General features: G+C 41.0%; 1 protein-coding gene across 2 annotated transcripts; it reads right to left on the bottom strand.

The window, feature by feature from the left end:
• Window positions 1–941: 941 nt before the first annotated feature.
• On the bottom strand, window positions 942–25,700 carry parga (poly (ADP-ribose) glycohydrolase a). 2 transcript variants are annotated; one of them, XM_072390930.1, is made up of 18 exons: window positions 25,547–25,700; window positions 24,880–24,942; window positions 24,084–24,746; window positions 23,824–23,956; window positions 23,076–23,198; window positions 22,879–22,956; window positions 22,446–22,520; window positions 19,257–19,349; window positions 17,232–17,386; window positions 13,059–13,138; window positions 12,906–12,966; window positions 12,605–12,680; window positions 8,503–8,650; window positions 5,543–5,621; window positions 5,320–5,428; window positions 4,829–4,934; window positions 3,449–3,577; window positions 942–2,189 (listed from the first exon to the last, which is right to left on the bottom strand). In XM_072390930.1, exons 2-18 carry the CDS (start codon window positions 24,906–24,908, stop codon window positions 2,008–2,010), a joined length of 2,319 nt encoding a protein of 772 aa, XP_072247031.1. In that variant the 5' UTR covers window positions 24,909–24,942; window positions 25,547–25,700; the 3' UTR covers window positions 942–2,007. The 2 variants fall into 2 exon arrangements, with proteins under 2 accessions (XP_072247031.1, XP_072247030.1); XM_072390929.1 differs by having other exon boundaries at window positions 25,543–25,700.
• Between the last annotated feature and the right edge of the window lie 343 nt (window positions 25,701–26,043).

A 26,043-nucleotide genomic window follows, 5' to 3' on the forward strand; every position in this document is an offset into this window, starting at 1 on the left:
CAGCTGCTTTCTGGCATTTTATTAATAATGCTCAACAACACAAAGAAAGGTGCCGCTGGGCAACAGTACGGGCAAGATGTTCAAAAACATCCAGTTTAGAATAATTACACCACTATTCGGGGCCAAATCGAATCGGCCGTTTTGGGACTTTTCTCATGGATCGTGAAATTGACAACGTGAAAATGGGCCATTTCTTTTGGTGATGCCTATACTGGCACGAAAAAGCTAAAAGGAAAATGTTTAAATATGTCACCCTTGCTGTTGACTATGGTTATTCATTTGTAGGATTTGCCTCACACATTTATTCAATGTGGTGTCCAAAAAAACAAAAAAAAAAACATCTTTCTCCAGGCCAGCCAGTTTCATAGCAGACCTCAACTGTTAGGTCTGCCGAACCAAATTGACTTTGTACATGAGTCCACAGCTCGTTTGGTCAGTGCAGGGCTCAGTACAAAGAGGGAGAGAAGCAGATAATGTGTAATCCACTTACCCCAGGCCAAGCCTACACACCATTTATGGAAGTCCACGTCAAGAGGTTATTTAGAAACCCTAATTCATCTAATAAAACATGTCTGAAGGTGGAATTACATTTCCCTGAAAGCCTCAGGTACACATGCTATCACAAAAATCAATCACATCTCAAATGATTACATAATTTATGATTCCATGAAAGCAAGTGACGAATTAGCAGCACCAAGACACTGTTCCAAACAGACACTTCAAACAGAAATCAAATTTCACTGATGAAGGCTACAGACAAAATCGCCCCCTCATGATTTACACACTCATGTTTTTTGCTGTTTAAGTGTTTCAGCCATATAGTGTGAGGCTATACAACCTGATAATATCCGGTCCCCGCCTTATTTTGCCCGTACTGTGCCGATTATTTGGTTTTAGTTTTTAAACCCGACTGTTGATTTGAGCAGAGAAATACATCTTCCTTTGTTTTCTTAAACAGGATATGCTTTAATTAAGAAATTATAATAGAAACAGTACAACCTAAAACCCTAAAGTACAGTGCTATTCAATACATTTACAGCCGGTATTCTAGTCTAGAACTGGTCTAGAACATTCAATAAAACCCAAAGTCAGAAAATACAGTAAATAATAGAAGAACAGTCACATCTTCAAAGTAAATGTTGAGTAAAAACCTTAACAAAAATAATGATTTTCGTGCAATTCTTTATCTACTCCCCATCTATTTGTACATACAGTATCAATACGGTGCTTAACACTGATTATATCGGAAAACGTTGAGGACATCTGGAATATAATTAAAGGTCTAAAACGAATTACCTTAAATTTCCTGCATATTCCATCTGAGACGATTCTCATAGTGCTGAATATTGATTTGACTGAATAAAACAACCCTTAAGGACAACATGTCCGTTGGACCTAAACGTCTTAGAAGATATAAAAGCGCAGCATATACTTTGTAGAATATCTGATTAATAATTGTTACCCATGCATAGACTACAGTACGCCATCTCATCGTCTCTCTGCGTTCGGGGAGCTCTCCACAGCCTGGGTTTGGTAAACGGAGAAGACAACTCGTACGGGAAAAAAGAAAAAAAAAAACATCTAACACAGTATGAGATAAGATAACCAGACATGGTTTAAATGTCCTGGATAATCAACAGTAAAAAGTGTTCAAAACCATGCATATGATGGATATTTGGCAATAATTAGTGCGTAAAAACAAGGACTCCACATCGCATATAGACTAAAGAAAGGCCTCTAACAGCAACCAGGATTTACTATTGCTATAAGTCTTGTCCTACGAGGCTCCTATGATGCCATCAGTGACAAAGGCAAAACCGTGTTTTGGTAGTTTGTGTGTTAGGATCACAAACTTAAAGGGAGAGGGAGTGTGTGTGTGTGTGTGTGTGTGTGTGTGTGTTTGAGAAAAGTGATTGTAATACTGTTGCACACTGAGGTCTGTGAACCTGGGGTCTCCCTTACAGACAGCGGAGGTGGATGGGGGGTTAAATTACCGTCCTCCCCCTGTTAATGAGAATCTGATGTCACAGGTGACATCCCAGAATTCTTAGCGGCGTCTGAGGTCTCGGAGGTTGAAGCGGTAGAGACTTTTTCGTGGATGAAACTGTAGAGATTGACGTCGGGTCGAGTCGTCTGGCAGTCGTTGCACACCTCTTCGAAGTAGAGGTTCAGAAGGCTGTAAAGCTGCCCTGAGATGGGAAAAGAGGGTGGTGGAGACAGGACGTCAGGGAGATGAGACAGCGCAGGGGGCAAGGGGAGGAAGATTTATGGAGGGAAGGGGGAAAAGGAGCATTTGAGAGGAGACAAAAAGTACAAACAGGTTAAGAGTCAAAGAACAAAAGAGAGACTGAAGCTGAGGCAGAAAAAAAAAGAAAAATGAATGCCGTTTGGGCTCATTTATAAATCTAATGCACACACATGCCATGAGGGTTTTCTTTTTTTTCCATTTTTTTCCTCTCTGTAGCTCCACTTTAGGAAATGGATGGCTAGAGGGGAATTTCTCTGAAAGGCTTCAATAAATGTCAGCACAAGAAAAATGAAAAGAGGGGGAGGGGAGAGGCGAGGCTGGGGTCAGTTGGGGCAGTAATCCACTCTGCGGCTGAGGCTGAATGGATGGGCTGAGGAGCAAGCGATGGTCCATAAGATGGAATAACTTGCGTTCTGTTATTTATATGCACACTGTCCCTGTAGTGACGCCAACACGGACCCCTGTGTGGCGTAAATGCCCTAAAAGCCCCACGTTTCTGTTCTAATGGCTTATATCATCCTTCCCATTCCTTAAATACACTACCTACTGCCTGAGTGCTGGTCAGAATTAGTCACAAATGAGCCACAGTATTTTTGGGATAATATATTATAGACAGAAGACACCAAACTGGAGTCCTTATAGAATGCAGCGCATCAGTTTTTTAACAGGCAACTACATACAGCCCTTAAAAGAGAGAACATCCTTTCTAAAGTAGAGCACGGCAAACGTTTTAATCAAGCTGTAGAGCTGCTTTGCTGACTCTAGTGCTAGAGGAATTGAATGTATCACGAGAATAGCACAGAGGAAAAGATAGGCGACTTCAAACTGGCCAGCACTGAGGTCTGACCTATATGCAAATGAAAACCTTTGTCTTATTGCAAAATAGTGCTTCACAAATAAAGAGTTTGAAGACACAGCAACGGATAAGCGACAGAAACTACCAGCAGACAATTTCCAGAGGCTTCTAGATGGAAACAAGAAATGTTTGCTGGCAAAGGTTCTGCAACCAAATATCAGTGATGGGTAACAACAATGGTGAATCAGGCTGGAGTTTGAACTCTTCAGCATGTGTCGTTTTGCTTTATTCATGTTCAACAACTTTGCATTTTTCAAATAAAACGTTCAGATACAAAACTGATTCATCAGTTTTTAATCTTTTAATACACTGTGAATCATATACTTGGAATTATTGGAGCTTACCGACTGTGACTTGTCTCACAGTAAGGAAAGAGTGCATTTCGTGAACGTCTCTCATAAGCTGAGCATCTCCAAATGTGAAGTACGCCATGTCTCGTCCAGCTTCTGCTGCTGCCATTAACTGGATCAGTGCTGAAAAACAAAGACGGAGAGGACTAAAGGGATACTCGGGCAACAATTTAACTTTGTATTAGCGCCATTCATTTCAGAATGAAATCATAAAGGTGTAATTGACCACTGAAAAGCCCAGCGAGCAAAGTAATTGTTCAACAAGCCAGATATGGTATGGCTTCAGGCAGAAAGGAGCATGAGTGACAAGGGCAATTTATATCAGAACAGTAAATAATACACCACTGAAAGAACGGCCGTAACGACATCATTCAGTCTTTGAGCCTTTGCAAATGAGGTCTTATGGTTTTTAAATATTCAACAGAACGGTTACAGATTTCTGATTAATGAATGCACAAAGCAACCAAATCATTCGCACAGGGTCTGTAATCTCTGCAACAATATAACAGCTTAATCTTGTGTAAATGCCTTATCTCATGTCAGCTCCGGGACATTCATGCAAAATATAGTCATTACCTTCTAAAAATACCAGCTATGCTAATTCAAGGGGCTTTTGGGCGCGGCCCCCTGAAGCTAATATCACCCTAAGAGACCAAGTGAAGTCCATTGGATCTACTCATAGCATATTGCAGAGGAAAATGAACAGCTTTAGCCTGAAATCTAGTCTAAGAACATTTTTCTTCATTAAAAACACATGATATTTAACCGAACTGATATATATATATATATTTATTACTTTTGGCACAGCTAAAGGTTTACATATATGAGCTAAGTTAATACCATCAATGACTAGAGAAACAACCGGCCAAAGTAAGGAGTCTGATGCACTCAAGGGGACAGTAAGCGGCCCCTACTTATGAAGAGTGATGTTCGTGAAAGCCGGCAGAGAAATACATCAGCTTGGATTTATGGTGTCCCATTCCTATAATCAATTGCCATTTTAATGGAAAACATAAATGTGTGTTAGTAGATCAATAAATGATGACAAGGAATGGGAGTGACACCCTGGGAGAGCCACTAATTGACTAAAAGGGTTTGAGACAACTGTCTGTGCCTCACATTACATGCTGCATGGCAGCGGGATTCCTTCAGCAAGCAGCTGGAGCTTTGAGAATCGGGACAAGCACTGCAACTAAACAGCAGATCCAGTCTGAGCAACAGACGTTTACCTGCTGCTCAAGAATCTAGTTTCATTTTTCATTGACAAGTTAAGTTCTATCACTGTGGCTCAAAAACTGTTGACTTCTTCACACATTTTTTTCCTTCGCAGGTTGGTATTTTAAGTACAGATGTTTGTAATTCAGTCGAGGCTACCTTTAAGCCGTGTGTCTCCACCGAAAGCTCCACAGCCCCAGTTGCCCGTAGCTACCGCAGAGAGGTGCTTGACGTTGGCATTGCTTCGATGGAACCCGCAGTACGCCTGGGAAGGATGCACAGTCAGTAGGAGAAAGTACAGAAAAAGTCTCAGAATCACAACTTTCTGTGATCTCTTTGAATACATTCATATCAAAATCAAGTAATAAGCACAATGGTGAAGTCTCGAGCTGAACGATAAGCAAAGAAAAAGGGGTTGTGCAGCACTGGGCTCAGTGCATCTGGGTCTTTGCAATGTGGTACCTGACAAATTCATCACGAGTTCTTCATCAAAACACTTATTAACATTTTTCCTGTTCAGCATTACTCTATTTATCAGCCACTGACAAAGACTTTACTAAAACAGGAGCAGCGTTTCATAGACTTTTACCCTTCTTCAACGAAATGAGAACTGCACCTCTGAATGTTAGACAGCAACATTTTCCCCTCACCTTGTTGAGCTCTCTAGTTATCTTCTCAGGGAGAAATTGCTCTAGGAAGTGCCTGTACTTAAGAGCATCAATGGCAACGATCTCTGTACACCTTCTCTGCCAGTCATCCCTGGGAAGAAAGCAATAAAGGAGAGTCTTTCAAACACTCCCATCTTTCTTCCATGTCCTTCTTACACTAGTTTTAAATGATCGGAGCATGAAAAAAATACAAGAAATAAAATACCTGGGCGTCTCATCGTTGTAGCTGCCCACCCATGTGTAACTCTCTGCATAACCAGCATATTTGCTGTACTGCTCCGTTCCTGTGGGACAACAAAGACAAGGTCGAGGAGCAAATGACGTTATTCAGTGCTCAGCAGTCAGAGCACACAGCAGGCCTAAATCTGTTTCAGTGCGGTACTTCCTAAATCTGATTTAGTGCTTTCTATGCTCCCCATGTGAGTACAGAGAATCAGCTTTTATTGAATTGTCATAAATAAGGTTCATCGATTTCATAACTAATCTGCTTTCGGGTTTGGAATTAAAAGCTTTCCGTCAGACGAAGAAGAAATGGAAGGAAAAGAATAAACCAACCTTGGTTGTGTTTGCAAAATATTTTGAAAGCATGAAATGCATCATCGTTAACAAGACATTAGCTTTATCCATCACATCTATTGGCATGAGATCAGGGCTGATGTACGCCAACTGTGATGCACCTCACGGAGTGGGGCTATAAACCAATAAAGACGTACAAATTGTTCCTAATAAGGATGGAGCTGCTGTGTTCTGCCATGTAAATTAAAGACTGCCCATCCATTTTCTATACCTGCATAATCTAACTTAGTGTGATTAAAGAACATCTACTGTGCTAATTTCAGGCCCTACTTTCTTTTTTCAGGACCCCATTAAAGTGGCTTTTTTGCATGACTGACAATAGAAATCTCGACCCGTCTTTTGCTGATCACGTCATTCACTGCCATTGTTTCTCATGACTCTTTCAGGTCATTGTTACTAAAAGCACACTTTTCTCCACTATAACCATGATTCTTTTTAGATGATCGCTTATAATCAGCATAAAGATCTTCATGGTCAACTCTACTGTTTGTTTATTGACAAATAAACTATTATCACCGTTAATCTCCATTTTCTGCTGTGGACGTGACACATCTGCCACATCTGCCTGAAAAGCAGGCATGAATAGGCTCTTCATAACAGGTGTTTTTTGCACCCTTAAAATGTCCTAATTGTGACAGCCCTGGTCGTCCCCGCAGCTGATGAGCACATAAAGAAGTCTCAGAGGACCTTACGCAAGCTTGTCATAAAAGTAATAGAAGAAAATTGAAAAGTGAGTTCATAGCAGTCTGAAGTCTGCAGGGACCACTTTATCATGCATTCGTCTCATTATCTAAAATGTGGGTGCTATTTATTATGAATATCTGACAGTGTAACATCATATACAGAAGCAGTAAGTAGTCTGGACACGTCTCAAACTTATGACCAGTACTGTATATATGAGAATCATTTCAGGTCCGATAAAATAAGACATTTCTGAGAATTTCTTTTTTTCCTCCTTTACAAGAACACAGCCAATACCTGAAGGAGAATCCTTTTTGACAAATAATATGTAAAGCCTTGGCTGGAAGAAAAAACAAGAACATTTATTGTACGCGCCACTGCAACTCCAGGCCGTTAAATAAAGTGCTTCAAACAGCACCAGCGACTCCTAACGTCAAAGAACAGGCTACTCATATCAATTCATCCATCAACGAAGCCGACTTCCTCCTTCACCTTAAACTAATTTAGTCTCCAATGACAGCATCCTGCCATAGAGGTTCCATCACTAGATTACATCGGGTATCTCTGCCTTCCGATCTAAAAACCCTCGCACAGACACTTACGTTTATATTTGCACTTTATCTTAAAGTAATGTTAGGTTTAGGTTGCACTGGAAGATAGGGACTTGGAAAGAAAAAGAAAACATGATGAACTTGAAAGAAAAGACTAATGAAAAGAGTCCAGAAACCGGGAGGAGACTTTAAAAGGAAACACTGCATGCGTGCATGGAATATTCTGCAGGCTTTAATGATTCTATGGCACAATTGGCCCATTCCATTAGAGCAGCAATGACCTTAGTTGGGCTATAAATTCCTTTCTGTCCAAATGTAATAATGTTAAGTGGACAGGAGGAGGAGGGAAGAGGGAGGAAGGTGAGTGATGGGACGCAAGGAGGGAGACAGTGACTAACCAATGAAGGTCACTTAGAAGAGATGTCAGTTTCAAAGAAGACAACATGGCGCCACACAAAACAGACGACACTGAGACCGAGGTCGATTTTTACAGTGTGGGTGTTTTCTCTGGGAAATAACCAATCTGGGTAGTTACTTTTCTCAGTTCTGATGTTTACACCCAGCCTATAAGCAACAAGAAAAGCAAACTGATAGAGTGCCAAAGAACGCTTGGTCTCTTCTCTTTTATTAAAGTACAATAAATCTTATCTGGGTGTTACAGAATCAATCCAGTGAAGTCATTTCTTTAAGCTTAAATAAGTTAAAATCATGTCTTCACATCAAGGAAACAAGTTCGTCAAATGGGACTAAATGTCTCTCATTAAAGGATTTATACAAGACTCAAAACAGGGAAAGTGGCTGTTCTAACCAGCACCAATCAAGTAGATATGATGTGGGCATCAATCAGTTGACTGATTCATCAATCAAGACAGTATTGAAATGTTCCACGAAGCAGTGAGGAAACATCTCTTTGTAAGACAATGAAATAACAAAAGTAACGAGGGTACATTTGAAAGAATATTTGTAACCATTTGTTTGAATTAGTTTTAAGGAACATAGGCTGATAACAGAATAGGTTTATTCTGTTATCATATATAGGCTTCCTCTGTTGGTTCTGTATGGCTTGTCATGACGTTGCCTTGCTTATCAAATACGTGACAAATCTTCTCCATCTGCTTTAAGTCTGAATACATTTTGCCAACTATTTACAGTTCTTCAGCAAAATATCATTCAATGCCAATAAAGGCACACCGACTTTTCGAAAAAGCGTTTTTAAGGCAGGATATGAATTCTTTTTTCAATCAACAACTGACATTAAAAAACTATATGCGAGTACATGACAGCGTGTGTGTGTGTGTGTGTGTGTGTGTGTGTGTGTGTGTGTGTGTGTGTGTGTGTGTGTGTGTGTGTGACACACCTGTGATGATGAGGCATTCGTTGTGGTCCAGAGCTTCGGTAAAGAGGCGAGAGGCAATGAGTTCGGGGTTGATGACGAACCTGATTTCTTCCTGGACGAGTCCATGTCCTGTGACTCCGCCACCTACAAGCCTGTTTGCAAAGTCCACCTATTCGAAAAAAGACATGGGTGTGTTGATCCAAAATGGCACAACCCCCAAGTTGTCAAAAAGTACTGAAGTGAATTATATATATATATATATATATATATATATATATATATATATATATATATATATATATATATATATTGATCCAGCAGCATTAAGAATCAAAACAGTCATCAGTCATAAGTAAATGTAGAAACAGTAATTGAGTCATTTCAGTGGGCAAGAATGACTTCTGAAGCGTTGTTAGGTGCAGTGGAGCCGAAGAAGACTCTGACTGAACACACTGCACAGTCTGATTACTATGTTATCTAGAGGGTGTACAGTATTGTCCATAATACTGAGCAGATGTTCCTCTTTACATAATCGGCTCCAGGGGCTCCAAAGCAGTCCGGCACAGAGCTCGCCTTCTTTATTAGGACGTTAGGTTCCTTTGAGTCGCTGACTCTGTTCCTGCTGCCCTAACAGACGTCGACAAAGTAGATGCACTCTCCCCCACAGACTTATAGAAGACATGCAACATCTTGGTGCTAACACTGAAGGAGCTAAGCTTCCAGAAGAATCAGAGTCTGCTCTGTCTCTGTTCTTGAAAACAGCCTCAGTGTTCCATTCACAGCCTTGTCTGTTGTCCAGGTAAACTCCAAGGACTCTGTAGTCCTCCCCCACCCGCTCCTCTTCTCCCACGAAAGAAATGGTGTCCTAATCCCGGTACTCTTAAAATCACCAATTATCTCCTTCATTTTGTTTATAGTTGGGTTCCTGCTTCGAATAGCAGCTGGGACCTTTTGTGTGGAGTGTTCTCCCTGTGTATGCGTGGGTTCTCTCCGGGTACTCCGGCCTTCCCCCACCATCCAAAAACATGCATGTCAGGTTAATTGGTGATTTTAAATTGTCCCTAGGATTAAGTGTGGCTGTGGATGGTTGTTTGTCTCTGTGTGGCCCTGTGATGGACCTGTCCAGGATGTATCCAGCCTCTCGCCCAATGACACATGAAGTATAGAAAATGGATGAATGGATTTCGTTTACAGTCAAGGTGAGGGGATTGTTCCCACAACATTAAAAGCGCTGGATATGTCAAAGTGCTTAAAGTGAACCTCACCATGCTGATTGTTTTGAGGGGAAAACATTTGCAAAAGATAAATCCAAGGTTGTATTAAGAATTTAACTGCCAGAGAACACTGCTCAAATCAAATCAAATATAAAAACAGTTTTCTGCATCACCAACTTCGGTCTCTGTGACAGAACGATGCCCGGTTTACTCCACTGTGACTGCACGGCTTTGCACGGAAACATTTCAAACTTACGTCACTTTTTAAACTTTATTTAAACGAGAGCAACACACGTGACACTGAAATTTCTGGCTTTCAGCTCAGTTTGCCAAACCATTAATCTCACCTCATTGCACAGACCTCGGATGTGCGAGTTACACTGACATTGAAAATGTAGTCAAGATAAAACTAATACTGATGCAAATACATATACATATGATCCACTTAATTAATGTGAATCAGAACTATGAAGTTTTGGTGCTGCTGTCACTCACATTATTTGAAAGAAAAAAAAAAAAAAAACTCGATTAGTGTCTCATTATCAGTCACCCGCAGTGGGCATTTAACCCAGATAAATGTCTGAGGATGATTCTATTGCTTCCTGCTTGCAATAATCAAATCAGGAAATCCTAGCTAAACACAAAGCCCATGAAATCTAAAATAATAGTTCAAATGCCAATAAAACCAACACTTACTGGAGAGCAGAGCACTAATGCAAAGTTAGCATGAATGGCGAACCACATGAGGCAACTCCATTCAGCGTTAGTCCACAAAGAGAAAGTAAACTGTAATACTTTCTGTTTTTACAGAAAAAAGGGGAGTTCTTTGTTTAACTGTGAGGGAAAATGCAATAACTGTCAATAATGCTGCTGCCCTTATAATCATTTTTGTCAGGAAACAGTAAAAATGTCTTCATTTAATTTCTGTCATATTCTGAATTAAATGTTTTTGTTTATATATATATATATATATAAAGTATATATTTTACATTTATACAAAGTATATCTGTCCCAGCCTTTCTGTAATTGGGTTTGTGTAACTTTTATCGAGTCTTAAATAGAATTGCCAGTGACATTTTCAGTTAGTGATGCGACGACGATGTGATGATGTGAAGCAGGTCCAGTACTTGGGTCCTGACTAAAGTTTACCTTTTAGATAAACTGCCGGGAAATTTTCAACACAAATTCGTGATCCACCGAGGCTTCAATTAAATGTCTTTGGTTAACGCTCAGCTTTTTCCCCTGGCGTCACCAACGGGCTTTACTTTAACCAGCTCCTTAAAACATATCTCATCAGTACCTTGCTGGATTTTTCTCAGACATTTGTGACTTAAGACATCTATTCCATATAGACTTTAATGAGGCCGTTATCTTTTCATTTTGATAGAATAATCATATCAACAGAATGGTACAGGTGCACCCCTTGCTTGTTTTTGAATGCCATGTAGTTTTGAATTTGATACTTTAATTATTATACAAACTCCCATAAACGTTTCTACACATGCTCATACTTCAGAATTCATCACTTTGATAGTCTCCTGACTCTTTATCCAGCAGCAACATTAATTGAGAAACTCTGGTGATAAACAGGTCAGCATGTAAGCATGAAGATAATGTTGGCAACAATATAGCTCTGGCCTCTTGTTAATCACTGCCATGAGGGTCATTTCATTACTGTAACGTTAATAAATTAACATAGAAATCCAAGAGCAATGGGATCGATGACAAATGCGCACGGGAAATATTTTAGTGTGATTCTACACCTCCATGCCTGGAAGTCCAGTTCTTATTTTTGTGGCATGGATAAAAGAGCATCCCATTCAATCACAATGCTGATACTTATACATCCTGTCAGGGGTGAAGGTTCTGCTCAGTGGCCCAAAGCTACATCAATCTGTGTGACAGAGAGTTTGTTTGTATATGCATGTTTTCCAACCAGTCGCCCTACTCCACACCCTCCTCGCCGGTCCAGCCCTATCCCACACACTTCAATCCCACCTCCTGACAGGATGACAGCCCACTCTGCCCCATCGAAGCTGAACACACAGGCAGTGTCCAGCCTGCTGAGGTAGCCATCAATCCGCCGGCAGAGCCCCGAGCCCACTGGGTCACCCCAGTGAAATAACTCACCCTCGGCATCTTCTTCTTCAAGTGCCTCCCTTTTCCCTCATCCCCCACCCAAGGGTCCTCTCCTCCACCCTTGCCACTCTGAGCTACTCATGTGTATACATAAGCTGTCAACTACAGTAAAAAAAGAAAAAAGAAAAGAAAAGAAAATGCACCGGCCACCCAGGAATACAGACAAGGTTGAAAGGATAAAGCCACACAGATAAATAACCAATTAGTTAAATGGATATGAATAAAAACTGAACTAGTCTCTCTCTTTGAAGGCAGGAAGGAAAGAAGTAACAGGTTTTAAGCTCTAAGCGTTGGCTCACACTAGAGTTGTTTTGACACTAAAAGTAGCATGTTTAACACTACGTTTGCTAGCAGTAGCTTGTTCATCTTCTGTGCTCTTGGGTCAACGATGTATTCGGAACCAGCCCTGTAACGAGCACCGACATCCAGGGGAGAACAAACGCAACATGAAGGGAAGCATTACAGTGTGTCCTGCGAGCTGTGTATCGGACCACGGTCACTGATAAGCACAGCTTTTTAAAATGACTAGTTTTTGATCGGACAGCAGATGTCAGTCCAACGCAGCAGTACTTAGAATAAGTACTACAACGACCTAAACATCGATAAATCTAGTCTTTTTATAAAAAAGAAAAAAAACATCTTCCCTTCAAACAGTTTTTTCTTTGTTGTTCTTCTTCTATTCTTTTTAATGCCTGAGAGACAGTTATTAAGCAACATTCAATATCCAGTTGTATTCTTCATTTGAAGCAAAACTGAAAAGGAATTCTCACCTGCAGCATCCCATATCCATCCGCCTCAATCGTCCCCTTACAGGTGATGTGTAGACGCGTCAGTTGAGTTTGACAGCTGGACAAAGTGAGATTGAAAACATTTTGGCTATGACAGAATGTAAAGAACGAGCGTCCACATCACAATGGAAACAACCGGAAAGCTTTTGGAAAAGGGTCTCCAAACGAATGTGAACAGTGTGTAGCAAAAGAAAAAGGCTCTGTGAGGTTCTTTTCAACAGCTTTGCTAAATAAAAATGATGCAGGTTTCAGATTTGTGTCGTAACAAAATCGTTACCATTACCTCTCCCAGTCTGGTGGGCTGATGAGCGTTTGTCTAGTAAAAGTCACAAGACCCAAGGGCTCTTGAAAGAACAAAGAAGAAAAAAAAGGTTAATGAAATGACAACAGAGCATTCGAGATAACCAACTGCAAACATCATTTTGGTCATTCTTACTGGTTTGTGTGACTCTCCTAAAGTAAGTCAGCAGAGTTTTTAATTTCTCAATTTTCCTTAGTGAAGAACCTTCAAACAACCTGAAACAAAAATCAATGGACAACTTCAGCTCAGAAAACACTTTTTTTAATTTTTTTTTCATTATGATACCGTACGTAAATGTTTTCCCAACGTTCAAAAAGAAACATATCCATGATATCGGGTACAAACATTGTAACACTAGCAACAGATAAGTGGCATTAATGTTGGACTCGGACATCATCTATAACTCACTGCACAACCATGCTAGAGCAACATGAGTGAGGTCAAGCTTTCTAACAGGCGTGATGTCTCTTCTACCTCCATCGTTCTTACAGTGGCGATGCCTGAGGCCCTGTCTCAGTTCCTTAGAGTTATTGCTAAAACAAGGGTGGAAGAACAGGGGGAGAGCGCTGGATGGACAGCTTAAGCCACCCCATACCGGTACCCTCCCTCCAATAAAAGCAACCTAAGCTAATGACTAATTGCAGTTCAGCATTCTTCTTTCTCTCCCACTGATTTCTGTCCAGTTCAGTAAAGAAATAAAAACAGCAGGACCGAATGAAATTAAAAATTTAGTGCACTAAAAAGCCCTTTAGTGAGTAAACACACACACAAAAAAAGCTCATTTATTAAATGTAATTCCTGCATATCAAGTGAGGCTTTCTCCTCCATTTTAAATTCCTAAAAGTATCGAAAAGTAACTTCCCCACCGACACATTCACTCCCATAGAGCCAGTTTGGCTTTCAGTGTGCATGAGGACAACAAGTTCTTATTGAAGACTGAAGGGCAACTGATTAAAAACTCACTTTTTACTAAATTAAATCAAGTCTTCATTTCAATTATAAAAGATGGGAAAAAAAAGTGTTTGTTACAGTTTTCACTTCAAGACAGCCACGTTACATGTTTGGTTCTTATCCACTTTAATTTCATTCATCATGAAGCTCACATGACAGCTTTAATGTTACCTAATTAATGATTCAAACAAAAAAAAAGAGAGGATTCATCCCTCAGTTTTGAGCTTTCCTTGTTGACCTTGTTCTCAAACAAGATCTCTGCTGTTTCCTTCTCAAACATCAGAAAACACGAGATAAAGCGGTAAGTCTCCCGCTTTCTTTGCTTCGCCTTGAATCCATCCATCACTTAAGAGAGGACAAACCTTGACACTTCTGCCAAAACAGCAATCAGCAGATTGCTTGCTGCTCTGCTTGCCAGAGACAGAGCGCTACTGTAGCCGATAAGCAAAGTGACGGACACTCCCTCAATTAGAGAGAGATGGAGGACGGGGTGGGCAGGGGGTGGGGGCGGGTAACGATCCAGGGCCCATTTTAGACTGCAGTGGTTGTCTTGTCTGATTTCATCTTCTCAGAAACACCCCAGCCCCCCCTTGCTCCTTCCTGTATTCAGCTGTAGGCAGAAATTCTGGCCCGAGCGGTCCTGAAAACGGCAACTTCGCAACTAAATCAACGCTAACATTGTTGCAGCACTCGTACAGATGACATACTGTTGATACAGAAATTGCAATAAAGGTGTAGATAGAATGACAGAGCTGAATGAGGGAGGAGTGTAATAAATCACAGATAATCGATTAGACTTTGGGATTCGTCAAACGACGCTGCTTCAATCCAAGAGAGAGCAGATGCTCACTTCGAGAGTGGACAGCAGTTACAACCCATGCAGACTGGGGAAGATCAGAACCATTGAGCAATAATTTACTACTTCACATTATTCACAAGTAAAATCCGCACAAGTTTTTACCAAACCAACAGCTCCGGCTTGCCAGGCAAAAGCTAAAACTTAATATACTCCACCTTGCTGTCAGTAATGGGAAAGAAGCGTCCGAAAACTGAGTTGAGGGGATATCTGGACAGTGTACGGGTTATAATGAGGGTTTTACTGTCCAAAAACACGCTAATGAAGCTCAGAACATAATCTCATTACAGCTCTGTTACCAACCCCACCTCACCCAATAAAACAATCCCGACACTGTAGCCGTCATCAGCAGTAGTTCAACTGGCTGTCAACATGTGATCCCTCAGAAAACAACAGTGTGGACAGCGATGAACACTGAAATAGAGTTTTTCTTACTGCGATCACTTCTTTTCTTCATTATTAGAAAACCCATTCTTAACAAGATCTCAATGTAAGTGACTGAGATCAAAACAAAAGCTAATGTGAGGCTTCGGCAGCTCATAGTCAAAATATTAAGAACTATTGTTCTTGTCTCTACTACTCTATTTAAATAAAAACTGGTCAGGGAAAAACTAAATGCATCACAGAAGAATGATTTGCATGTATAAACAGAAGGGATGTACACAAGTACTTCCTAAAAGCGTTTTAAGACTAAAGTGATGATTCACAGGCGTTGGGATTTTCAATGGCCAAGGCTGGTCTTTAGAAATCAGGGCAGCCAACATACGATGCTGCTTTTTTTTTTGAGGGACTGACGTGTTTGAATAAAAGACACTAAACTTTAACAGGAACACTATTCAACTCAATCATTTACTGAGCACTTGAACTTCAGCAGCAGTGTGATGCCGCAGTTGGTCCGCATCACACACAGCTTCCAATGATGAGTAGTTCTCACTATCAAAGACAGAACTTATAATGGCAGAAATTATCAATACTGTAAGAATTAAGTTCTGGGGCCCTGGGTACTGCACATTATAGTACCCTTTCACCCTTTTTAGGTTTTTTTTTGCATCATATTTCCAAAAGTAGCATTTATACTCTAATCAATTAAACATTTAGTGCTTTGAAAGATAAGAATGAAAGCCTTATTGTTACCCCAGGAAGTTACATAAGTTAGTCTGTGCAAGTCAATGCTCTGCGGTCAGCAGGTAAGTTGTCAATTCATTTGATTTATGTAACTCGTATGTCTATGTCTACGTTTCTACAGCAATAAAATCCTCCACAAAAGAACCCGTTAGTTAATCGGCTTAGTATGCTCAGGCAATTATTCAAAAAAAAAAAAAAGGAAAAAGATAGACTCATTTAATCTTCTGTATACTTCTACAGATTATGATTCAGTTGCTCTCCATCTGTACTGAAACACTTGTAAAGGCGTATCGCAAGAACGAACATGTCAACTGAACATTGGTTGTTTGGTAACCATGGTAGCCACGAGAAGAAGGTTAAATGGGTGTGACAAATCAGGGAAGGGCCTGAGAATGTGGACTTGAGTGTCGAGTGTCTAAATGTTTTTGAACGGTCTGATATGAGTGACCTAAAACTCAATTTGCAAGTGAACGAAAGGTCAAGATGCACTAAAAAGTGCGTTTGTGAAATTCTAAACTATCCTTTGAATCGTTCCTCAAAAGAAGAAGAGAACTGCCAAACACACTCATACCTTCTCCTTCCTTCCACACGGTCATGTTATTCAGCTGCAACAGCCATCGCTGCTACAAGTTAAGCTTCGCCTGCACGCGTGCGTTAATGCCCTTCCTTCTAAATGAAGTGACCTCTCGAGATCGTGAAAAGCCAGAGACCAGCAGACAAGTGTGCACTTGAAAACGCTACATCAAAACAATTTGTTTCAATCAGCCGGCCCAGGCTTTCTCCACAGAACACTGACACCAAGTAGGCAGAAACAGAGAACACCAATTTAACCCTCCCACTTTGATCTCCCTCCCACGTAAAGGGTGTAACAGAAAGACTGAGAAACATTCTCATCCCACGACCGCAGCCTTTAGTCTTCCCAGAGAAACAAATGAGACACTGCAAAATATCAATTTTTCAAAAATCATAGCATCATGTTATCAATTACTGCATCCAAGATTTAACAAAAAAAAAAAAAGACTAAATTTTGCTGTGAACTTTGTGGCCAATAACATTATGAGTTGAAGTTGAGTAAAAAAAAAAAAAAAAAAAGGGAATCCTTTATTAACAGTTTTTAAGGCAGTAGTGCCCCCTGATGGAAATGAGTTTACCTGGAATGGCAGGCAATTATTCCAGCCTCTGAAACAAGTATCTACCACACTTACATAGCTAGCAGTGTTTATATGTGATGCCCAGTCAGTGGACACAGCGCTACTGAAAATAATGTGAGGAAATCTGACCGTGTTATTGCAACAAATCCTGGGCACTTCTCCTCTGTCTACTTCGAGAATTACAGTGCATCTTCAACGATTCCTCCCGTGTTACTATGCCTTTACCTGTAGAAATTGATCTCGGGATAATTGCAGTACTCCGACTTGCGGGAGTTGCGTCGGGGGAATGTGCAGAAGAAGGCGTTGGCCAGAAGACAGGCTATTTGCTCCTGAGATAAAGTCAGAGAATGGTTCCTCTGTGACTTGAGTAAAGGAATTGGCTGGAAAGAGGAAAACAATGAGAGACAGAATCAAAACAGCGAAAGGACCAAAGCTAAGGCATCGGAGCAAAAAGGCAAAAACTAAGGGACAACGTACGAATCAAACAAGGACAGATGGTGTGAAAACATACAATGCATTGTGGGTGCAACAGTGTAGGTGGGAAGGCTGCTGAGGGCAGAAATCAGTTTAGCGATCTGGCAAACAGGAGACAAGGAGGGTTCCATTAGGTAAATGGGTGGTAGTAATTAAGGTCCCAGTTTTCTTGCTCTCCCTCAGGTTCGTTCAGGCAGACACACAGGGGCACATCTATCTTCACTGATTAGGACTAAAGAGCCTCCCAAGGCTGCCCAGTTAGCAGATCAATACAGGCTCTAATAAGACACACATAAGCATTAGCTTTCACACTTAATACTGCAGAGGGAGTCTGAAAGCTTCACTGCTACAAATACAGCTTTTTTTTTTAGCTGAAACCTGTAAGCAGAAACTCCCTCGTTTAGTTGAACTGGAGCATAGCTTCCAGTCTGCAGCAGGTCTCCTGTCCTTCTCAGAGTGGGAGTTGATTTCAGCTGATTAAATTAAACTGAAGACACTGGAATGGGTAATGCGATTACAAAAATACCAATCTTGTAATTCCTGTATTGCTGTAATTGATGACAGGGGACACAAACAAAGACAAATGGAGATGGCATTTCAAAGATCTATGATGGCCCGGCTCCATGTGATGTGACTAAAAGACAGGTCCTTTTGTGTTTTATGGGGCTCGTATCAAAAATGCTCATGAGAAAAAAAAAAAAAAAAGCATGACTGGTGCAGAATTTCAACATTCACACCCAGTCCAAGCTTAATGCACTGAAAGTGAAAAAGGGAAGTGGAGTTTCCTCAGCTGCACAAGCATAACACATGGAAGGGATGACAGGACCTGTCACGGACCTCTCCTCTCTCAGTCCTCTTTTATAATGAAGTAGTTCTTGAAATGGATCATGTGAATTCATCATCTAGAACCAGCTGTACCTACCAGCTAACCTGCTGCCTATCCTCCCTATTAACTCCACACACTTGCAGTGTTTCTCCTGTGTACATTCCCAGCCAGACATTTGCATTCACTCATCATGGACACGGATGATCGAGAAGCTTATGATTAAATTCTGGGTGGAAGTTCGACCGCACTTCTCGGCAGAACTGGTAAAGTTCAATAACATGAGTTGAATTTCGGGTACGGACCTCACTTTAAAGCACAATAAGCGTAGTTCTGATGAAGTCGGGGGCAGGAGTTTGCAAAGGCCAAGAAGAAGAGCAACATGCTACTGTACCACCACCATGTTTACACAGCTGGTGCAATATTCTGGAGAATTTAAATAGAGCTTTGATCATCGTGGCCACGTAATTTAGCCTTTGTTTCAGTTTTTTCTTCATTCGAGTGGTCAGCAGATGTTTCAGCTCAGCTTAAAGATGTCCACCATGGAGCAGGGGATTACTTCTTTAATTTCCTCATCACAGTAGCTCATTTCACGACCCACTCTTTTGCAAAGTGGTTCCACTTCCCAATAACTTGTAGTTGCATAGAATTTTTTTTGACTGACATTTTTGGACTAAAGCAGCTGATTAAAGTTGCTTCTATGAGACACTCCTCATCTAACATGTAAATAAATAACCCTTTTCCTCTAGTTCACACTGAGCTCCTCAAACTTTCCTTTAAATGTTGTTGGTCGGCCAATGAGTGACATCAAACCATCCATTTTACTGCCAAAGCAGCTTCCAGATACAGTAATCATGATGCGTAACGAGATTATGAAGTCTTGACAAGTTAAGACAAAATCAGCCTCCTTAAAATAGACTGTACAGTACAAAGGAAAAAAAGTGAACCCTTACCTTTGTGCAGAGATCAGGAGCACTGAGTGCCAAGTCAACCATGGCAGGTAGTATGTGCTCAAGCAGAAGTTGTACCTCACAAATCTCAAGATACTGGGGGAAAAAGAAGCCAAAACATAAAAGCTGATGTTACTCGTTAATGGTTTATCTATGCCGTGTTGGCTGCCTAATCAAACATGCAAAGATGACTGATAACACTGGTTTGTAACCACTTTTTCCATGAATGTTAGGTAAAAACATCTGTTTGCAAGGAATATTATAGAAGAAACATGAAGAGCTCTGTGTGCAAATTCCTTTTCGCATGTATAAGTGCAAGTCATTCTCCTAAGGTGCAGAACTAAATGATCTAATAACAGTCTGACACTGAGCCTGAGATCATAGCCCAGTACCAGTAACCAATATCTACACAATGTTCTCTCAAGCAACCGAGCTCTAGTCTCCGTGAAGACAGCTAGGGTTTAGTGTTGTTTAAGGTGATGTCTTATACTTCTGATATCAACAATGACAATGTTTCAGGGGGAAAAAAAAATAGAGAAATGCTGCAGAGCTGCACAGAACCAGCGACAAAGGAAACCACCATCAATCTGAAAAGGAGCTCGCTATGGCTGAGGTATCCATACTTCAGACTGTAGCTTACCTCAGCATCCATCTGCAATTCCCTCTAAAATAAATATCCAGTTATTCCATCATGCACCCAGATTTACAGCGCAATCATTTATGAGTGTATTGGCTTCGAATGTCACTGTCATCAATCTCTCGCCTTATTCTATCAAGGTAAGCAGGGGAGCTTGTGCTGATTAAATGGACCTTCTGGAGCAAATGCAAATAACCAATTGTGGGGAGAGTGGCAGGTCGGTTTGATTTTCAACATGAGGTCCTCTTCGGCTGATTTGGTCAGGGGCATTTATATGGCTGCAGACCAGGTCTGACTAAATGCTGTCAGAAGTAATGAGCTGACAGACATCATAAAGTGCTCCTGCGGGACTAATAGATGGTAGTTGGTGATGTGTCAGGGTGAGGGCAGAGCGATGATGCCCCCGGCCTTTCCACAGCTAAAGCAGCTGGCCACGCTATCAGGCTACACACACAAACTATACATTTCACATAAATTAATATGATAAACAGAGTGCCATTAGAACAGATCGAATCTATTGCTGGATAGGCGACTGGTTGATTATACATTAGTCTTCCATCTATCTGGATGCAAGTAAATCTGATTTTCTGGCAGCTGAAACATCACAAGTCACAGTGTTGCCGTTTATAAAAGAGTTCTTCCTAAGTATTTAGTGTCAAACTGACATTTCGGCACTATCTCTAAAGCATGGCAACGGACAAAACTGAAAAGCAAGCGCATTCGATTGTGGGGTTTGTAATGCTGCTGAATGTTTTTGTACTTGTGAGGCGTCAGCTGCACTTTTCCTTGGACTGCTGTCCTGCTCCATCTTCATACATTCGTCAGAAAGCGACAGCGTGACAGTTTCATTCGGCATGGAGAAAAACTCAAGACGATTCACAGACGAGCCCCAATTTGGATAACTCTTTTTTTTTTTCCTCCCTTATGGCTATCGCGCATCGAGGGGAGTGTCAATCATTTTCCCAGGTGCAACATCGCCTCACAATTACCCGTGGGCTACAAAAATGTCACCCAGATTTAATTAGGTCCTCTTGACTAAGAACGGCAGCATTCAGACTTCGAACGCAACACAAACAGCTTTAAAGGCGCGTCGTTTAATAGGCTCTAAAAGAAAAAAAAGTTTCCCCTGATGGAAAGTGGCGTGGTGCTCATCACACTCTCAAACTGAGACCCACTAAAAGAGTGGGGTCACGGGTTTCTGCAGGTATAACGACAATTGTACGCAATAACCTTAAAGTGTACCATGGCGTACCTTCAGGGAAAAGGCTGGAGCACAAAAACAAGGCACAGTATATTAATAATCAACAGCTTAGCCAAAATTAACACAAAACAGTTGAAAGGGCAAATGTTGAGAACGCCAACTTCAATTACTCTCCATGAGAGATAAATCACTTTGTCTGCTGTGGAATGGCACATGTATGCATCCCTTTGGTCCAATCACTGCACATTTAGCTGCTTTATTGGTTCCAGTGATATCTTTGGACTTGGAAACCTTAATTCGTCCTTCTCTTGCAAGCAACACCCTGCTTTATAAAATTACCTCAGCAGCAAGGATATAAAAAATAAAAAAGGGTTCTCTCTGCACTCAGGTTAGTGAGTGGGCAGCGAGAGTCGCTGATAAAATATAAACCTGGAAGAGCTACTGTCTTGCCGGCTTTCCTTAGCATGCAGATTTAATGGAGGCTTTTAATCAAATTAAACGTAGCGCTGTAAAACGCTCAAGCTGCTATTGATCTAATCGAGCTCTCAGAGTTACTCTGAGAAATTATTTTGAGGACAAGAAAAAAAAAAAAGAAACGTTGTTTAATAGTTTGAATGTAGCTGAGTAAGCCATCATGAGGTAAGACAGACATTAGGCTCAAATACTCACAGCCATAGCAGAATAATGCTCTTGTCTTAAGAGCTCAAACAAGAACACCGACTTACCCAAAAAGTATTTAAATACCTGCTGTATAAGATGTAGGTAACTGAATAAGGTTTGAAGTGATTGGTTATCAATCCAAAGACACAGCCTTCTTTTAATGGGCACTTTGAGTGGAATAAAGTTGCGATATTGACTCACCTTCTAAGTGAGGCTAGCAGTAGACAGGCAGTATAACTAAGAAATTACCTTTAACATTTCAGAGAGAAATGCAAATAGTTTAAAAAGTTAATTTTGTCGAAAAGAAAAAGAAAACAGCCAATATATGCATCCCCCATGGGCAGACGTTTCTCTAACAACACTGACGTGATTACAGTCCCAACTGTCTGAGCAGGGGATGAGGAGTGGTAAAGGGAACGGGGAAAGAAAAGAAATCGCTCGACATTCCCCTGGTTCACCTGCAACAGCTGGTGCCGCTATGCTCTGTGCTCATCTGTCCTAACTGTGCGGTGCTCCCGGGAGACTCCCAGGTACCGAGAGAGGATGATGCACGGCAGTGAACTTAAAGCAGATTCTCTTCACACGAGCATATTGCCAGCAGCATTTAAGAACACTGTTTTAAACTTCTGGCTGTATCTTTAGAGGAAGAGACACCAACAAAAATGAAAGAACAATTGTGTTTTGAAAAGCTTACCTCTGTACAAAGCAGGTTCAAGGCAGTGAAGTCCCATTTCTTAGCATGGGCTACGTTGTACCTCAATATTGCATCCTGAAGAGGAACATGGGAATTCAGAACTCATAAAATCATCATATGATTTAAAACCTGTATCAGATCTAATGTACCAGAACACAAGGTAGTAACAGATTACATTAGAGTTTTCTACACAACCTAAACTATAACTGTTGTACACTCTGCCACCTTGTGGTTGTTTATGGAATAGCTTGTGTATGTTTAAGTTTACAATGAATGAGCACAATCAGCGATGTAATGTTTAAAAGTTACTGCTATTTGTTTGAAATATTTCATTTGCTCATATAAAGAGGAAGATAAGGAAGCAAGTCGTTTTCATAGGCTTCAGGGGAGTTTGATAGACTGAATACAGTCCAGTCCAGTACATCCGTCTTACCCTCACATCCAGACAGCTTTTGAACCCTCTCTTCAAAGCGGTGCGGATCAGGTCCCAGCGACTCTGGAAACCTCCATCCTATAAGACACGAAAAAGAAAAAAAAAGAAAAAAAAAGCATATATATTTTAGTCGTGCAATGGCAGGTTTCGATAAAAAGCCGTGCTGCAGCCAGAGTGCAGGACTACTACCAGTCCACCTCAGTCTCCACAGGAAACAGATTTTTCTCAGAGCAGGGCATCTTCACGGACACATCATCCCATGCATCTCTGAACTTGGTGGGATACGGAACTGGGACGTCTCCCTCTCTGAGGAGATCTGTCTGTAACAGAGAATCACAAAAGCAGAAAAAAAAAACACCCTGTTCAGAGCAGCGGAGATTACAATACGTGCTCATGAATAGGTGAATGAATAGATGCAGGTACAGATACTCAATTTATAACAGAGTCTTGCGTAGGCCCAGTGCTTAAATCTCAACACTTATTCATTTGTCAAACATTCATTACAGACCAACTCAACAGATGAAAGCCATCCTCTTTTTTTTTTTTTTTTTTTTTTTTTTTAAATGTCATTTTATTCGAATATTAATTGTACATTCAAAAGTAATGTATGTGATTTAGTGAACGAGAACACCCACTGGGTAACAGTGGTTTCTGATGGTAGCAAATGTCGTAGCCACACAGCAGCACAGACAGTGCTCATGTGGGACTGGTAGTGGAAGACAGTCTGATTGGAATATTTCTGACAACAGGCCCAGAGGAGATCGCAGGGGATGCCTCCGCTCCCTCTTTACCTCATTCACTCTATCCGCATTTAACATCTTATGTTGTCCAATTAAAACAGCAACTGTATTCCCAGTTACATTTGCATGCACATTCTTGTTATGACTGCAGTTTTTGTCCACCACACACAAAGACCCACAAAAGATCAAGTGGCAGTTGACTCACCCTGACCGCGACAGTGTGATTATGCGCTGGTTTCAGGTGAGACAGAGGGGGAGCACACTGGGGTAATCTGTTGAGTTCATCTATGGGTGTTCCCAGCCACCTTGTGTCCATGTTATGCGATGGCTTTGAAACGCTTTTAAGAATGAAAGCACAGCAGGTCAAGGACATCGTGAGCATGATGGAGTGAGGACAGAACAGCAACTCATTCATTATAACAGACACAAAATGGTGGGGACAGGGTGGGGGAAATTTACAAGTACCTTTTCAAAACTGCATCTGGCTGGCTTTTATTCAAGTTTTGGCTCATATCAGATGAGCGACTGCACTCCGCTTTCACAGCATCTTCAGTGGCCATGGCAACAGGATGGATTCCTTCTCTGGCTGAACTTCCAGACTCAGAGTCTTTTGCAAGCTGCTGAGGCTCCATTAACTGAGCATTTGTGAAACCAGAGTCATCCGCACAAGTACTTCCACCGTCATCCTTCTCTGCTGAGTTGTTTATGACCATGGTTTTAGAGACTGGACTACCAGGGCTCAGCATTTCCATATCACTGGGTGTACTTCCAACCTTACTGGGACTATTATTAAGACAAAGAGTGAGCTTGGGATTTGTGAGGCGTGCAGCATCACAGGGAGTTTTAACTGGATGGGGACCAGGCGAGCCAGGCCCCTTAGATTTCTGCCCATTAGAGCCTTGTGTTTGAGATGGGCTTTTTATACTGCCTTCAGGAATAAGGTCATCCACTTCACTTGCAGACCCACAGTCCATTGAATTCTGAGAGGCTGGGCCATCGTGTGTATTCTCTGTTGGCATACAGTCTCTCACTTTGTCAGACTTTTGTGGTGTAGAAATGAGTTCATTTTTTCCAACTGTTTGCGGAGCAACGCTCTTTGCATCCTCCATCGTGTCTTCAACAATCACACTGCAGCACAGCAGAAAGGAGATGAAAATTAACAAGGCCTTGTCATCACAGCCACTAAGAACAAATCAACAAAGGCACAAGCATGTGTCATCCCTTGATCAAAAGGCTTGAGCTCAAACAGTTCATGCTTTACCTGCTTTGAGAATCCATCGTTTCATCCATCTTTGACAGGTCACGAAAGATGAATCCAAAATAACTGCCAGAAACAATAAAAGCAATGACACAATGCTACACAAACATTTTGTACACCAAACAAGTACATAGCTACACTCGTCTCACTGTCGGTACAACTTGAACTGGCGCTACACACTCCGGTTATTTTTTTCAATATTCTGTGGCTAATTCAAGTGGATGAGTCGCAGTTCAGGGTTAGAAAGTACCGTGAAGGTATAAGTAATATATTCCACTTGTGTCTTCCCCGCGAGATCGGTTTTATTTATTAAAATACGCTCGTGCTCGACTAGCAGTGAAAAGAGCTGCAGCTGGGAGGTTAACAACGCTATCATGAGCTAGCTAACGATAACCAATCTGAGATCGTTACTCTAAACATTACCTTCAAGGTACGAGTGATTCATGGGTAATTCGTGGCATAGTAGGTGTTTGAAGGACTTTTATAGCCTCAACGTCAACACTTATAACAGTATAAATAACAAGTGAGCTGACGTAGCTTCTGACTGGCTTCAAAATCAAAATCAAAATGTTAGCTTTAATTTGCTGTGTGTAGACAGCACTGACCTATACACCCTGTTCAAGCTAGCGGCGCTGTCTCCAAAAAAATAAAGAAACTAGTTTCAACTTACAAGCATTCCCCCTTTATCTTGAGGAAGTCGGACGATGACACATTACACAATCATTTCTATATTTCCATATATATACACACTGTATCACTTAAAGTATTGTCGTTCGATTATTGGTATACTTTCACTTCATGCAGCTGCTGCACCTTGACAGCGGAAAACTAAAACCAATCAAATCCTTCCGTTCACAAAAGGGGGTGGGCTCTTGGGGTAGTATCCTAGCAACCTAGTCAAAAAGTAATTTAGTGTCGTAAAAGCCGTAAGGCCAGAGCTTTTACATCTTAAATCTGTTGATTATAGCCTATAGTTAAGAAAGTACATTTAGTCGATTATTTATATGGAGACAGTTGTGAATGTTGTCGTTTATTTATGTATTATCTTATCATATGTATACCCATACATTTGTAATTGATAAAAACACTGAAATCTGTATTTCTAATTTTTTATATCAAATTAATAAGAGATTATTACAGCAAATAAAACGCATACATCTAAAAAAA

This window comes from Leuresthes tenuis, unplaced genomic scaffold (genome assembly GCF_036924035.1).
Source record: "Leuresthes tenuis unplaced genomic scaffold, fLeuTen1.0.hap1 SCAF_8, whole genome shotgun sequence".
NCBI lineage: Eukaryota > Metazoa > Chordata > Actinopteri > Atheriniformes > Atherinopsidae > Leuresthes > Leuresthes tenuis.